Below are 18,289 nucleotides of genomic sequence, written 5' to 3' on the forward strand. Positions count from 1 at the left end.
TCTATCACATATTTTAATCTCTTTTTCAAAATCCTTTGTGAAGGTAGACTAAATAGCAATGATGATAATAAATTTGGAAAGAGCAAAATACAGCACCCTCAAAATATAAAACAGCAAAAACCTGATGTATTTTAAGTATTTGAAATATGAAAGATGAGAAGATTCTAGAAAGTCTTTTTCTAAGTCTGATTTATATTACTCAATAGTTAACATTGGCATGGAAATTTAATCATGTCTCCAGCCTGTTCAAATCTTATAATAGTTACCAAAGGAGTTTTAACTCCCTATTCTACAGTTATGCCTGTAGGCGCTTTATAAAAATTTATTCCTTGATTTGTTTCTATTCTAACTCTTCATAATTCTAATTTTTTCTTTTCATTTTCACTAAATCCATATTTATTTTTAAATTAATTCATATGATAATGCACTTTTAGGGAGGATGATGTTGTTCAACATATGGGATACACTGTTTTTGTTTGGAAGTTATATGATGTCATTAAAATAATTAACTTTGAAAAAGTTGTAAAGATAATATTTGATCTCTAAAGTTTTTGTAGAAAAAGTAATTTCAGAAAAGCTGAGTTAAACAAATACTTCTCATTGTCTTCAGTATCTCCTATATTTCTCCCAATTGTTTAAACCAAAGCAACCTCATTCCTTGAGAAGGTATCTTGAGACAAATATTCTCTGGAACAGATTTTAGTAATAACTGCTCTAAGAAAATGTATGAGACTGTGATATAAAACAGGTTTCGAATTTCCAGAATATTCTTTTAGTCAACTTACTTACACAATGCATTAACTTTGCAAGCTGTATTTATATAAATTAAACAATGTTTATTTTTTCTTTTTTAACTTTGCTACCATTCCTTCCCATTCATTGTTTATAAACTGACTGTATTTTCACTGAATAAAAGTTTGTTTTGTTTTTACAACTTCAAAAAAATAAAGTCAAAGAATTAATTTAGCTGTGGTTTAGGAGATCTGGATTAAACTGTGATTAGATTAGATAAGAAAATGATACTTGTGACAAAAAACTATGCTTTTAATATTACTCCAGAATAATGCCATACAGACAGCTGTCTTTTCTTACTATTAAATATGACAGTTAAATCAGTTGGTTTTCTAAAAATAATTCATAATGGTAGAACTTTGAAACAGAAATTCTGGAAGCACCTTCAATAACGGGAAGTGAGGAATTTCTTCTGAAACCATTAAGCCATCTGCCTGTATTTCTGACCATGATGACTCATTAATTTTCTTTCCCTATGAGTAAGGATCTGAAAAACCCTTAAAGTGCTTTATTTCTCAATTATAATGAAAGAAAATAAAATAAATATTCCATGAACTAGTCTGCTCCCTCCTTTATCAAGGAAATCAGAATGCTGAAAGTAGAATGGGGGCTGCCAGGGACTAGGTCAGGGGAGGCAAGGGGAGTGATTGTTGATAGGTATTGGGCTTCAACGTGGGAAGATGAGAGAAGTTATGCAGGTGGAAGGTGATGAAGGTTGTGTAACAAACAGTGTGAATGTTGCTCAGGTGACTACCTGTAGATTTTAAATGGATGAGATAGGGCTGTGGATGTAATTCAGTGGTAGAGCATGTGCTTAATCCGTCTAATCATGAAGAAATGATAAAAATGATAAACTTTGTGCTAAGTATATTTTACTACAATTAACAAAATATCAATTAAAGAAAGAAGTAGACCAGGAGTGGTGGCACACACCTTCAAAGCCAGCTTGCGCAATTTAACAAGGCCCTAAGCAATTTAGTGAGACTCTGTCTCAAAATAAAAAAAAATAATAATAATAATAATAAAAAGGCTGAGGATGTGTGGCTCAGTGATTAAGTGCCCCTGGATTCAATCCCAGGGACCAAAACTAAAGAAAGAAAGAAGTAAAGAAGGAAGTAGGAGAGCCAATATACAAAGATGGATTCTACCCAAATTATAGCTCAGTTTTAGACTTCAGAAAACCTCAAGATTTATTACATGTTGTCTGATGTTAAGTAACAAAAAAAAATTTATAGGCTGCTGTATTCCACAAATTTTTGACAAATAAAGAATAGACAGTAAGAACTATCAGGAAATATTGCCTTTCTTACAATTATACTCCTACTTCCACACTGTCTCTCAAACTTTCGGTCATTATCTATGTTAAAAGAATAGTCACATGACAAATAAATGAAAGAATCAATAATTAAAATAAATGCAGAAGATCTATATCTATGTGGATAAAATTGATGGATAACTAGGCCACATCCTACATTCAACAGAAAAGCTTTGCATATTATGACTGAGTACAGATATCAGCCTCATTTGTGTGAGCCTCATCATTAGTGCATTTAAACTGTCCATCGGTAAGCAGATGCTGGTTTCTAATTTATCCTTTAGTGAAATCAATCACTGAGGGCTCCTATATGTCCCCTTGTTCTACATTAATTCCATTTCAGAAATTCACTCCATTTATGTGCAAGGATTTGGAGCTTTGGCAGAAAGTCAGTGGTCAAAATCGATTTTATGAAGGACTTAGAATAGTTCAAAAAGAAACAAAAGAAGAGGTTTTTCTCTCCGTGAGCTACCTGAGACAATGCCCCTGTCCAACATAATAGAGACCAGCACTCACAGGAAGCATGTTGAGACTAGTGAAAGAGACCCAGAAGACCTTTGTAAAAAGCATGTTTCCAGATGGTTGAGATGCAACAGAGAGGAAAGTGAATTCAACTCCTTTTGCACAACCAACAGACAACCCAGTTTCTAAGAGAAAAACACAAACGCAAAGCAAAAACACAGAGGACTTGCAAATTAATATTGTAACTCAAGTTGATGGTTTGTTTCTCATTCCACTTGTTTCTCCCCATCTTCTCAGCCCCAACTGGGAATCCAGAGCAAGTGACTCACTTAGAATCCACCTGGCTACGGACTTGTGTTTCTAAGAGGTGTCATTACCCTAATGGCAGGGGACAGAGATCTCAGCTCAACTTCATCATGTCACACTATTTCTCCAGAAACAGGCCTCTCTCTTCAGTAACCCAATAATACAACAATCAGATTTTCTCTCTGCTATTACAAGATACAGGGACTTAAAATATCTGGGGCCAAAATTACAGTTTGTTTGCAGTGTTGGTAATTGTTGTTTTAATTCTACCTTTGGGTAGTATCTGGGTAAAGGGAATTAAATGAACTCAAAACACATTTCCAAGCTTTTAAAGCATGCCAAGTTCTACTGAAATGTGGGGGAAGTGAGGCAATTTAAGTTGCAAGAACACCCCAGGAACTTATTACACCAAGGCATCATGTACACTATTGAATTATGAGGGAATAAATGGGGACCAGGTTTTAGGAATGTAACAGAAAGACATTCATATAGGTAAACCTGGTGTTTAAGAATAAATATTTCAACAATAGACAAGTGTGAGGTGATATAATGGGAGGAATCCACAGTTCTACATTGTTTAGATTTTTAGATTTAAATTCTTAAGTGTTCAATGATGCATGTGCCATGATTCAATAGGTTTTTTTGATGGGTGGGATAATTAACTTTTCATTCCCTGAAGTCACTTCCTAGTGCCCAGTCAATATCTGAACTTGTGAGTTAAGCCCTATAAACCCTAATCAATTTATTTCTGCTGATTTCTCTCAGTCTACAAAGATATAATGATAGAAAGTTATAATGATTCCAAAAAGGCATAATTATACAGCCACAGATGTTTGGAGCTATACAAATTTTGGGATTCTCTCTCAACCCCTGTGATCAGTGAGGAAATACGATAAACTTTGAATTGTTACAACAGATTAAGTGTGGTTAGGTGAAAATGAATATTCTCTCATGTTTTCCTATTAAATTCTGAGTTCCGTGAAGGCTAGGTATGGTTTGTATCAAGAGATTTACACATGATATATAGTAGGTATGGAGTAAAAGTTGAATGAATAAATAAAACTGAGACATACTTGATTTCTAGAGTCTCAAAAGATCTAGCTAAAGATGCCAAGTATCTTGAGTCCTAGCATACTCTAAATGTTCTTATTCCTAGAACTTTTCAAATGGAACACAGAAAAGTAGATGGGTGCCCACATTAGCTCTTTCCCTTCTATAAGCTTGTCTTCTATAAAATAATTAAATTTGGATATTGATTTGTTCAAATAATTGATTTCAAAGTAAATTCAAGAAAACTATTTTTATTTCAAAAATGTGTCCTAATACAGCAGTCACATTTAAAAGTATAGACTTCTGAATTATTATCTTCCCCTGTGAAGATGTTACTACTTGTAAAGAAATTTTACTGTGAGAAATAAATATCTCATCATAATCCATTGCTACTTGAAATCTAATATATTTAACTTATTATTGCTAAACAAAATGTGTGGCCACAATTAACCTGCACAATGTTCTATTATTTCAACTTTGTCAATGGAACTCACTATATTGGGTTGAAAGGCTAAGAGAATTCCCTTCAGTTCGTTTATCTACATGTGTGAGAATCTCTCTGAATTTTCCAGATATGGATTTCTCAGGCCAATTCCCTTACTGATGTCCATAAATAATGAATATGTATAAATCATCATTTTATACTTCAAAATGACAATTTGGTTCTATGTACAGAAATATCAGTCCTTTTTCTTCAAAAATATTTGTAGTACCAAAATTCTTCAATGACCATCAATAAAATCAGCATTTTTCCTTAGAATTGCAAATATGTCTTAGAATAAATTTTCAAAATGTGACTCTTATCTTTTTATCTTAAAGGAAATTCCCAAGTTAAAAAAAATGTAAAAAGTTATAATTCTGTTAATCTAAAAATTCATAATACTTACTCAAGTATATGATATTTCTTTTACAATATAACTTGTTCTTTGAAATGGTAGTATTCAAAGGTAAGCATTATATATTTGATAACTTTTATTTTGAACAAAAGAATATCAAAATATAGTACTATTTTTGGCTTTCCTGGAATCAACATACTGTGAATGTAAAATACAGTGTTTTGATTATTCAATTTCTATCCTCTTGAAAATCTCAAAGAAAAAGAGTTAATAATTCCTAATTCCTTAGAATCTAGGAAATAAGATAACAGAGGGAAGAAGAAAGGGAGACAGAGTAAGAGACTTTCTAAAGCCTACTGTATTCCTTCTGAAAGGTGAATGAAAAGTGATTTTTTTTCTAGCAATGCAGTGCTTGAGAAATCAACTACAGGAGGATAGAAGACGACACAGCCACATGTGGTTGTTGCAAACAGTGCATATTATAGAAAAAAGTGAGTTGTAATATTTATGTGTATATACAAATATACATATATAAAATTATGTTGAAAAAGTCAATTTTGCAATCCAGGAATTCTCTCTTTAAGAAGATAGTAAATTCATATTCAAATATAGTCAGCATCCACAGTCATTTGATAATACCTTATTCAGAGTTCAGAAGAAAATATTCACCCTTTGCAGAAGTACACTTGTAAAGGACATGAGCACACAAACATAAAATTGCTTATGTATCTATTTCTATGTTCTGCCCTGGAGGAAAAGTGTGCATGAAACATTCTCATAATAATGGATCTTTAAACAAGAGAAACTACAATATATTTTCAAATTTTCATTCAACATATGATAATCGTAAAATCTACTTGGCTCTGCACTGGCAATCTATTAAGTTGAACAGCATATCTGTAAAAGATTTAATGTTCTTGCAAGAAGTGTCTTTTTTTTTACAAATATGTTAATTTGGGGTTTTATTTCTTATTTTTTCCTCCCTGGATTCAGTTATTTTCTTCATTCTAATTGTGTATTTGTCTCACTGTTTCTTATCTATCTAATACAGTGGTTAAAATATGAAGATAACAATTTCAGAGACATTTAATTAACTCTAAAAGATAATAAATTCATGTGGCATAGACAAATCTGATCTCATCCACAAAATATAGCTTCATCGTAGATTTTTGCAAAATATGACAAGGAAGTGCTCATGGAATGAACACTTCACTACCAATACAATATTAAATTCTTTGCATATGTTATGTCACCACTTTCTCATGATAGGACAATAAGGAAGGCATTGACACCATGCTATTTGAGCACAGAAACAGGTGTAGTGATGCTGGATGCTCTACTAGAACCACACGCAGTTTAAAAAAGGGGAAAAAGAAAATGGAGTGTGAAAGTCAAGCGTATGTCTTTCCCTAAGACTCATAATTTCCCTGATATCTCCAGGAGAAACAATTTAGACCAATCCTCTTATTAAAGAGGTGAGTACAATGAGGTCCCTAGGAATTGAAAAGCTTTCTAAAAGTTCTACACACAGCCTGGTCATGATGACATCTCATCAGATCAGTTCTACCCTCTTAGGTGGCTCTGGCGTATTTTCAACCCTGAGTCACGCTTGAAATATGGAAATTTTTTTCTGCATTAGCCTATGTATCTTTGGCAATACTTAGCCAAATTCAAGCTTGTTTGAAAGTCAAAGCCACTTTTCAGACAAGGAAACTAGTGATGACTGGGTAGCATTGCTTTATAAATATAGTCTCACTGCACCTCAAGAATGACCTTTGATGTCTATATTTACGAGGGAGGACAGAGACCATCATGAAATAATTCAATTCTGATTAAGCTGTTAAGGACCAAAGTCTTTTCTTGCCCCAGTTCTTTAATTTGCCCCATTTAGTACTCTGCTAGGTATTTGTCTACTATAGTGATTATAATAGAAGAGACGTCCTTGTCTCTTGTTGAGATACCCTTAACCACTATAACATCTATAAAATCAAATGTATCAGAAGTAAATCCAGTTTATTCAAGTGTGGTGAAGAGCATATAGGATAAATCTGCACTGTCTGTTGTTCCAGAACATTCTTTCACCACCCTGTACTCACAGGATGGCTGGGTTAGCAGAGGTTACACATAAAAAACAGGTAGGGAATCAGTGAGCTTTTGGCTGACTTACCCTTGAGTTGACTACTTCCAGGGAGACGTTCTGAGGTGGGGCACTTGGCACTGAAAGAAATCAAACAAGTAGGATGGTTACTGCCAAAGTCTTGGAAGAGAAACTCCAACTCTCTGGTGAAAAGAGGAAGTATATCTTTCTCACAGTTCATAATTATAATGAGGTAGGTTAAGGCAGGTGGTCTTTCAAAATTTTTTGTGAAGAGATGAGAAATAACCTCATTTGTATATGCTTTCTCGGTTGGTGGGCCAGTTAGTTATCCATCTAGGGAGCCCCCAAAACTGTTAGGCAAAAGAGCACCTGCTGTGATACCAAATACTGACATTTAATTACAGCTTTCCTATAATAACCTTCCTAGAGAAACCAATGGAAACACACAGGAGATTTCCTAGAGTGGTATTAAAGGTTTAAGAGACTGCACATTTCAGGATCTGCATGGCGTTATGATGAAATATATCATTCTAATGGTCACCCAGGTTGCTTAATCCCTTTAATGCAATGTTTATTATCTCTTATCTTAAAAGTGTAAAGAAGAAATACTTTCACAGGTTTTTTTTTTTTTTTCTGTTTATAATTAAACCTGTGTGTCATCCATGCAAGCAGCCTACCAAGTAGCATTAACCCTGTCAATTCCATCAACAAAAGAGCAGTTCATTTTCTCTGGATGTTTCTTTTGATGTACCCACTTCTTTATGGAAGAAAGAAGAACATATACGGGTCTATTTTAATACCTGTAAGAAATATTTACTATACCAAAAAGTAAATATTCTATCATGCAAATAATTCAAAGACAAACATTCAATGAATAGCTGTTAGAGGTCAGGGACTATTTTCTATAGTCTGGGATGAATCATACATAAAACAAAAAACCCTCCTGTCCCACAAAAGAAATAGAAACAGTATTCAATAAATTCTTTGCATGTATTAATCTATATAATAAGTAGCCCCTATCCTTTTTGGTGACAAAATGGTGATATAATAAAAATTAAATATTCCTGGACATTTTCAAGACCTTAGATCCATTTCTTGTCATGTTTCCCCTTATTTTAACTTGGACAATATCTGTTTTTTTTTTCCTAAATGTTTCTTTTATTTTACACTCAATCTATTTATGCCCTACTCAGATTTTACTTTCCAGAAGGTAACAAAATTAGTCACCATCACAGCATGTTATTTATCTGATTAATCTTTATATCCTCCGAACTGACGTTTCAATTAATATTTACTGAATTGAATTAGGAAATAAATATTTACTTAAATATTGGTTCCTGGAACTTTCTGGACACAGTGGAAATTGCAATAATTTAGTGTGTATTAATTTTGAACCTGTCTTAGTGCCGAACAAAGATGGTAACCACTGAATAAATACTCACCTGGGGCTTGATTTTTATGAATTAAATCAACAATTACTCTTTCATAAACATTCCTAATTTAGGAAATATTTCAGAATTTATTTTTATTTCACATTTTTTTAAATTAAGTACAGAATGTAACTACCAGAGGGACAAGGCTTTTTGTCTATTTTGATGCTGTGTGAAGTACTGAGAGTTTTCATGTATGTCATTCAGTATGCACATTCAGTTTAGTTGTTGATTGAGTAAATTAATTAACAGACAGCTTATATGCTCATGAAAAAAGCTCTTTCATACTCAGGTTTTAGTCACCAGGTCTTGCAATTGTCTTTTATTAAATCAAGGTATAAACTGCAATTTTATTATTAATATTAAAAATATTTAATTAATTGTAAAAACTATATTTAAGTTATAAGTTACAATTTTATCATTTAAACTGAGGTAAAACATTGGGGTACAATATGCTCTATATAACTTTACAAAATTCTAAAATATTATCTTTAAAACAAAATTTGGAAATACTAATATAGTATTAAATACTAATCAATACTAATATTAAATATTAATACTAAGCAATCAGTTCTTAAATATGGAAATATTTATTGTTTAAATTTAATGTATATTGTCATATTTACATGTCATGTTTCATGTTGCTAATCATATTACACTCATTTGCTGACCAATTTAATGTTATCAAAACAATTTCAGTAATGCTAACTGAATTTATCACAGCTGATTGAATTTTGGAGGAAGGAAAAGGTAGATTTATTTTGTGTTTTGTTCTGGGTACTATACTATCTATCAGATATTTTACCCTCATATATCATTTAAAATTTATAAATGGTATTTAACTACCTATTTCCAGTAGGCCAAGAATACACGAAGACAAAATGTAAATGTGTTCATCTTCATTTTGTAACTACCACAATTGTAGAAACATCAAGAGTAATTCCTGTATTACAAATTAAAAGCCAATTTAATAAAATCCTAAATGTTTTCATAATAGTAGCAATGTTGTATTTTAGTTTTCTGTGGTATAAACTTCTCTTACTTTCCACTGATTCACACTAACTATTCTTACAAGGTCAGGGTAATTAAAGAATTTTTTCTATAGTAAGTTTGGTTACCGATCCTTACTCATCTCCTTCCTCCTTCTCACTATCAGTTTCTATACTATTTAGAGATAAACCCATGCAAGAAATTGGGTTGGAATATTGGTGGAAGTAAGTGGGATATGCATCTATCAGGGATTTTCATTATTTGTTTCCCACAATGTCTTGCTGTTTCATGAGGCAAAAGGGAAAGAATATTTTTTGTCTTCAAAATGCCATGTGACTTGTCATTGACACTGGGTCTATTAAGGTCAATCAGAGGTGGGTCTGGAGGCCTCCCAACATGGTGGACCTTGTTGGTTTATACACTTGTTGGTGAGGCAGTCTGTAAGACAGATCAAATTCCCACATTTATAAGTGAGCCTCCATCACCATAGTCACTTCAATTTCTCCCCTCAGCAAACACCTGCTGTCACATGCACACAGTTTATGGGTCAAAATAACTCATATATACTTACAAGTTTTTCTTTAAGATCCTAATATAAAACATTTATCACAGAATGATAGAAATTTGTCTCCAAGTTGTCCCCTGCCTCTTACTCATTATTTTATATGGCCTTGCTTACCAGCTTTGCTCCCTTTTTTACTTGGTTTTGTCAACTGTAAAGTAGGGAAAATTATAGTATTGTCAGGCTAAAGGTTAAGGCAAAGTGCTTAGATCAGGGCCTTGCTCTTAGCAACTACTCAATAAACATTAGTGTTAACAGTGATGGCAATAATAAGCAGATTTTTATAGGTGGTTGCCTATTTAATAGGGTCCTTCTGCTTTCAGACACAGAACAAGATGGCGTGGAAATTCCTGTTACTTCATTCATAAAACATATTAGTGACCTTACTATATCACGTAGTTCAAGAAAAACTGTTTTGGGAAGACAAAAAGAAAATTTGCAAAATTAGATATGATCTCGTGTTAAATAATCCCAATGGTTTGAAGAAGTGGGTCATTGTAAACCAATGGTACACTAGATGGAGGAATCTGAATGAAAATTATGTTTCTACTCAGAAAAACAATTAAAGCAGAGCTAAATTAGAAATGATGGCTCATCTGGATAAAAATATTTACAAGCATCTTAGCAGAACTGGGAAACCATTGGGATAATTAATTCAGAAAATAAATTACACTTAATTTTGTGTTTTTTACATTGTTCTCTTCCCTGATGTAAATTTTATGGTAAGGATTCCTCTAACACAATAAGATATATGATGCTCTTTACAATGCAGATGCATTTAAGCCAGTCATTTATTAAATTAACCCCACAACTGGGAAGTCCCAATATTAATTTTTTACACACACATTTGTATAGTTTGGATGAACCTGTCTAATTTATCCAACCAATATTTACTGAGTCAGGAAGAAGGCAGAAATGAATATAACACCTCTTTTGTATTTAGAAGCATTTAATGTAAAAAGCAAATATCTACGGGTATAGATAAGTATTATTAAAAGCTTGCATGTATGTCAGGCATTGTTTTAGGTGCTTGCATGGATTAGCCAATCTAATTTTCACAACATTTACCTGTTAGAACATACAAAAAGTCAAAGAAGTTTCCCTATGACTGGGACTGGGAAGCAGATGACTATTAAAGGTGACTGAAGACATCAAAATGTGGTGTGTGACCTCAGCAAGAACAGCTTCAAGACAAAAGAGAAAACATTAGATAGAAGTGGATAGAAGGGAACTAGGTAATGAGCCCACGGAAGCCAGGAGTGCAGATTTAGATTGGAAATTAGAAGGGAGGAGTTGACTGTAGAAATACATGTGAAGGAGGTCAGGGTGCCCTTGTCAAGGGGACCACAGAGTCCTGGCTTTCTTCTATCAAATGCATCGGGTAGAGGCAATTTAGTGTCTCTTCTACAGTGATTTTTATTGGGGTTAGGGTCATAAAATGCTTTTGTTTTAGTGACAGACATTTTCTAACTCTCAACCACTGCACACTTCCAGAAGCTAATTCTTAGACTAATGATTAACAATCTATCTTTCTCACTTATGACATTTAAACCAAAGTGGAGAATAAGGCCGCAGCATTACAGTTCAGAGTGTGAATAAAATCTACATAAATTATGTAAAATATTCATTTTCATTTGTTTTTCTTTTATTTTTATAATTATAAGTTGTGAAATAATTTATTCTGCCAATATTCTTTTCTGTCTCCAATAACAGAATCAGATGGATGGGCAGAAGAATTACATTAAAATGATACTGAAGTGGCCTTACATATAAAGCACATTTTAAAATTGAAATTGAAAATGAGCATCATTCCTGTGTTCTCTCTGCACTGTCCTTTATCACGAGCATGTCTTTTGCTATTCCACTGATACCCTGTGCAATGTCCACCCAGATACTTTGCCAGATTCAAGAATGATAGATTGTTCAAAGAGTCACAAGCTATAGTGATTTTTAAAAAATATCAATATTTACAGAAGTAAACTAAAAGGGTAATTATTGCAGAAAAGAGCTAGCTTCTTATCTTTTTTTTAGATTCATGGGGGTCATCTCTACATTTCTGAACCTACCTGAGTCTCCACTCAGTCTCCTCATACCACATGTTCTGCTGTACTTTACTTTCACTTTTTTATTAGATTTTTCCAACTTTCATTATCCCTAGTTCTCTAGTTTTCCATGCCACTGCTTAATCAAATCCATTCTCTTGACCAGGATTCCTTCCTCTGTTTTATAGCATTAAGAAAGTCTAATCTTTCATTCATCAGAAAAAGTAAAATTAAAATATACATTTTCATGTTTACTATTTATACATTTAATGGTTGATATTTTGGGCTAATTCCTTATATTTTCAAATTAAGAGCTATTTAGGGGTACTGATTGTACTTTAAATCATCTGTGCCCTTTAGAATGAGGAATAACAGAAGCATGCCAAATTAGTCCACTCACAAATGAGCTTGCATTAGAGCATTTATAGAAATAAAAACATGCACAAAAATTATTTGAGCTCTTAGGCAACTGTCACACCTTTAGAAGGACCTATTAATATATCCTGACTCAGAGTACATACCTGGACAGAAGGTTTAAGTTTGATAATAACATAAGTGAGTTCACAAAATTTTCTAATTTGTGTTAAAATATTCCACAAATCTTTAGTCAGGAAGCCTAGAAAATGGAATCTATGACATACATGCCAATAGTATTTCATTATTATAGCAAATGTGTGAATGAAATTTCACTCTTTATCACTTACCATCTGAAAGTGTAACCACTGTGATATCCTCAGTAGATACTCCTGGTCCATAGCGATTATAAGCTAAGAATCGAAGAGTATATTCCGTGAATTTTTTCAGGCCTTCCAGTTTATAAGATAGCCCATCGACTTCTATATTCTGGAGACATAAAACGTCAAAACTGTTATTAAGGAGGTGCATTAAAGCAGGAAGGGTAGCCTTTTTGTGAAATCACTGAAATGGACATTAGACTCCTGCTCACTAAAGTACATTTATTCTAGCCTATAATGAGTTGTAAAACCTTACCTGTGACACACACTCCCCCACTGAGCCCACACTGCTCTATAGACTCCTTATAAAAATAGCACTATGCTCTATTTGTAGCCATTAAGTTCCAATTTGTTTAATACCACCCAGTGCATTGAATGGTAACAGTTATTCCACCCACACCAAATCCCTGATGAGCAGAAGGTGGCTGTAGAGCCCTGGGAACGGAGACTGGCTCCCACTTCAAATGGAATAATTCACCAAGAATCCATAGATTTGCTCCATTGCTTGCTGACATGTACCCACAGTTCTTGAAACTCTCAAATACTTTGCCACAGTTTGTATATCCCCAAATGCTGAGATGTAGGCTGAAACTGTTGGCACTTCACAGCTGCAGTCAATGGAGTACTGAAGGTGAAAGTTGCTGGGGAGATCAGACCAGCACTCACCAGAGGATCACCTCATTTAGTTCTCCAGGACCATATCACACTCAATCTGCCTTGGGTGACATTGCTTTTGAATTTTTTTAAATAGGTTGGGGAAATGAATTACTGAAGACTAAAATATATAGAACATTGAATCAAAGAGGTAGTAAAAAAATAATAGTTAAAATTGGCATGGAATCTGCGCTTGGTGGTGCATCCCTGTAATCCCAGTGACTGCTGACTGAAACAGAAGGATTGCAAAATCAAGTCCAGCCACAGCAATTTAGCTAGGCCCGAAGCAACTTAGAAAGACTTTGTCTCAAAATTAAAAATCAATCAATCAATCAATAAAAAGGTCTGAGGATATGGTTCAGGGGTTAAGCACCCCATATCCATGGGTCTATTCCCTGGTGCTAAAAAAAAGAAGAAGAAGAAGGATTACATAGGAGCAGCTTATTGAATGCTGTCTATCATGTAACTTGGAACTAGACCTGAACTCTAAACTGTTTCAGATTGGTCACTTTCTCTCTCTTTCTTTCTCTCTCTCTCTCTTTGGTGATACTGGGATTCACTAGGCAGGTGCTATATAGCTCCAGCCCCCTGTTTCAGGATTTGAAGTAAAAATTAATGCAAATGCAGTTTATGTGGAAGCATGGAGACCACCTTATTCTTGGCAATCTTCACAAAACAGAGCACACTCAGATCCTGAGGCCACTCTGCTATTTAGCTATCCACTTGTCTGTGTATCTTCTCCACATGAAGGTGATGGTCTAGCAGTAAATATCTCAACAGTCATACGAATGTCACAAAAGAGAATTGCTGACTTTTGTTTGTCACTCTCAAAGACTTATTTACTCTAGCTTTACCTTAACAGCCAATCTGCCTCTTTTCAGGCATCTGTGTTAATATCAAATTAGAAACAAAATGCAAGAAGGAGGGTGATGGTGAGGATAGAAACAGTCTGATAGGGAAGAATGCAAACAACAGCCATTATTACCTTATGCACATACATGACTGCATGACTGATGTGCTTCTATAGCATATACAATCAGAAAAATGAGAAATTATACCCCATTTATGTATGATATGTCAAAGTGCATAAATACATTCTACTTTCATGTAGAACTAGTTAAAACAAATAAAAAATTGAAAAATAAAAAACAAACAAAAAACAACAACCTAACAGCCATGTGGCTAAGGATATATATATATATATATATATATATATATATATATATATATACACACACACACACACACAATATATATCTATCTCCAGATGCATTCCCTCCTTCCCATAAGTAGGAAAAGTACACTATCTCTGGGTGCACACAAATGTGGTTACCTACATTGGCCCAGGCTACTGCATATTCAAACCCAAAATGAGCATCAATCTCTTTTAACCTCAACTTACAGTCTATTTGCCTTTTTCACAACAGAATTCAATTAAATTGCTTAAAGTTTTCAACAACAAGTACTTTAGAACTAATCCACTATCCAATGAATATGTTTAATATGTGAACTGTATCAGGAGCTTGCAGGTCTCCTTCTTCTCTAGCTGGAGAGCCACCCAGTAGACAGGCTGTGTGACTTATGCCCTTACCTACCTGTTCTTTCCCTGTGGACACTTCAGTGCAGAATAATCTGTAACCTTGGACTGGACCATTTGCATAGGCAGGGGGTTCCCAGGTAATAAAAATTGAGGTAGGTGAGGTAGATACAGCTTGCAGGTTTTCTACTGGCCCTGGAACTTGCACTGTGTACAAAACACATTGATTAGTATAAAAGGGTTCACTTCTGCAAAACAAATAAACTTGCAACTTTTCTAGTTCAAGGAAAAAAAATAGCAAAATGTACAATTTTAGAGCCACATGGATATCAATAAATAAAATATAAAAATTAATGAAAATTTAGACTCACTGAATTTTAAAAATAAAGTAAAAGCTTCTATTAATTGAATTACTTATTTCATTTTATTCTTAAAGAAAATGGCCAAGAAGTATTAAAACTAAGGTAATGTTAGAAAAGAGTGGGATCCTGAATCTAAATTCTTAATCTGAATAATTTTCCACTCTACCAATATACCATTGCCTGTGAGAGAAAATACAATTAGAGTACTTGAACATTTCCATTTATTATTCAAATAGGCAGGACAGGTATGGATAGTTTATCACATAGTTGTTATTTAAGTTAGCAATTTAAAATCTTGCTTGACTCTCGTTCTTTAAAATTATTTTTAGGATTCATTTCAATTTTATTTTCTAGTGTTCCATTTTCTCTCATGACTATTATTTTACTTAATCACACATAAGTAACTTGCTTATTAACAAAATTAGATAAAACAAGGCCACAATTGCATAATCAGCACTTCTGACCAGGTATTTCAAGATGCAGAAATTTTTAAATTTTTACTATAAGAACCCATATTTCTATTTTTGTTACCTTTTCATGGTTTATAAGTCATATCATCCTTAATTATTTTGTGGTCACATTGTCCCAGATCTGACCTGTGAAGTTCTTTTAAAGTTCATTTCTCTTTAAGTTCATTCTTCTATCCCTGTGATCTGTCCCTTCATTTAGTGGAGCATTTCCTTTCTTTCTGAACCATCTTGATCCTACCTTAGCTCTGGAATCAGATGTTTTCCCCATGATTTCTCGTTCTTGGTAGTGGGGAATGGCATTAAGGACCAAGATCAGAATGCTAGGTGTTGTTAACTACTACTTTTAACAGCTTTGCTTCATGTATTTTCAGGGCACAGAGATAAGAAACTTGCGAGTGTGTGCATACGTACACACCCTCATGTTTATATATTGACATGTGCTTTCATAGATATTTTGATCAGAGTCTACCTACGGCCATACCACCCTGAACGCGCCCGATTTTGATCAGAGTTTCCATGTGTCTCATTCCAGTCCATTTCTCCTCTGTTTGACCTTGCCTTCCCTTCCTCTGCCAACTTCCTTTCTTCCACAGGAGGACCCTTGGTCCCCAAGAGTTGGACATTTGACAGACAAGAGTGTTCCTACCCCAGTACTCTTCCAGGAAAGGATAGTTTTTCTATGACACCATCCTATTCTGCAAAGAGAACGTTAGGGGCACAATACCGAACAGCCGGGAGTCTTACCTCATGTCACAGTTTACACCATATAATTAGTTTATGTGGAAGAATAGAGACCATGAGACCATGGAGACCATGAAGCAAGTCAATTTGCTTCATGGGAAAAAAATAAATAAATAAAAACCTGTCTATGAACATTGTTTCCTGAATCATCACCGTATAGTATTTTAAATTTTTAAAGCATAGTAATAAAAACAAATAATTTGTATGGTTTTGTGATTACTTATATACTTGTAAAAAATGCAAAGAGAACATTTCTGATTTGAAATTTGTTATTCCTCTAAGTAAGAAAGACAGAGAAAGGAATGAAGGCTCTGAATTCCAGGAGCTTGCAGAAGATATATGTGGAATGTTAGGGACCTAGGATTTTAACACGGTTCACACAGAACATAGAGGTGTGACCCAGTGGTGTATAAAGTAGTTGCCCAATGCTTTCCTTCTTGCTTTCTTATAGCTTAACTGAAAGAGAATTACTTGTCATAAACGTAGTTTCATCTGGAAGAAACTATTCATATTTTAAAATGACCCAAATCCCATTTCTGTGGTGAGATGTAATACAAAGAAGGTGAAAGTCCAGACTTTTGCACCCCCCAGAGGACTGGGAGACTAAAACTAGTGGATGTCTCGGAGAAGGGGACAGATGATAATGTTTGGGAAGTGTCTGCTCCTCCTGCTCAGTAAAGCACAATGAGGTGATGGGATGTGATTCAAATGGACTCAAGTTTCAAGGAGCAAAGGGGAAGGAATGATCCTGCACCTAAACTTACTCAGCACCTGAGCAGTAATGGCTTTGTAGAGAAGCAAAGAAATGTGTATGGGTGGGTGCCCATGCTATTCTGTGAATTTCCTGAGGATATAAATATGGTCTAGAAGAGAGGCTATGAATGGCTCATCCACCTAGAGTGAAGCACCTCAGCATCTGGAAGAGCAAGTTGAGAGTTCAGAGCAGGGAATGATCTGGGGAGGGAGTGTCAGCACAGCCTACCTAAGACTCCCGGGAAATCACTCAGGGTGTGGGAATCAGATATGCCAACCACAAGGTCACTTCTGTCAGATCCTGGGGAAAATAATCCTTAGGGATATCAGTAACCCTATGGGGTACTCCCACTCGTCCCCTTGTAAGCCCAGTCACCACTGCTTGGTGTCCTGGCTCTTTTTCCAGGGCAAATGGCCAAAACATTGCATTTTGTTTCACAAATAATAGGAGAGCTGTCTTCTCTATTGCGATATTATGCACAATGCACGCTACACAGGAAGAATTCAATGAATGTGTCAAATGAAGGACTTCATGTACAGTTACTCATGTTACCAAAAGTCAGAAGGCTAAAACACACTATGTAGTATAACCCATTTGATTTTGTTTTGCTATTACAATTGGTCAGGAAATAGTGTTTTCACAATACACCAGATGAGAACTAAAGCTGGCATATGCATCTATGAGCACTATGGGCATGTGGGGCTTCTGTGCCTTTTCCCCATCTTGAAACTTCTTTATATTCATGTAGTTAATTTTTGTCGACTACAGAATATCAGGCAGTTATTACCTTAATTTGGACTCCATTCACATGACCAGTGCCAACCCTAACCATTTACTCATTAAGTGTATTTGTTCACCTTCCTTATAGTCATTGGACACTGTTAGGGAGAAATGTGTGCTTGGGTTTCCAGAAGGATTTCAAACAGAAATAATAGACATTGCAAATAAAAAGGAGCCACTGGAACATGTAGTTCAAGTACTCATAAGCCACCGAAGTGCTTGCACAAGTTACTAACCAAACAAGAACATTCCTTTTGTTGTGGTAGTTTTCAATTGCCTTTTCTCCTAAGAAAAGATTATCCTTCAATATTAAATTGTTTCATACTTTCACTCTTTTGACTTAAAATATAATTCATTTTATGATATGATAGTAT

General features: G+C 34.5%; 1 protein-coding gene across 1 annotated transcript in view; it reads right to left on the reverse strand.

Moving 5' to 3' along the window:
* The window catches only part of Dcc (DCC netrin 1 receptor), a 1,066,901-nt gene that overhangs the window by 267,759 nt on the left and 780,853 nt on the right, over positions 1-18,289 (reverse strand). The window contains exons 10-12 of the mRNA XM_027949033.2: positions 14,867-15,015; positions 12,588-12,726; positions 6,929-6,978 (exon numbers count right to left, since the gene is read on the reverse strand). Of these exons, the coding sequence (XP_027804834.2) occupies positions 6,929-6,978; positions 12,588-12,726; positions 14,867-15,015 (338 nt within the window). The remainder of the gene's footprint in view (positions 1-6,928; positions 6,979-12,587; positions 12,727-14,866; positions 15,016-18,289) is intronic.

Source organism: Marmota flaviventris, chromosome 16 (genome assembly GCF_047511675.1).
Source record: "Marmota flaviventris isolate mMarFla1 chromosome 16, mMarFla1.hap1, whole genome shotgun sequence".
In the NCBI taxonomy this organism is placed as follows: domain Eukaryota; kingdom Metazoa; phylum Chordata; class Mammalia; order Rodentia; family Sciuridae; genus Marmota; species Marmota flaviventris.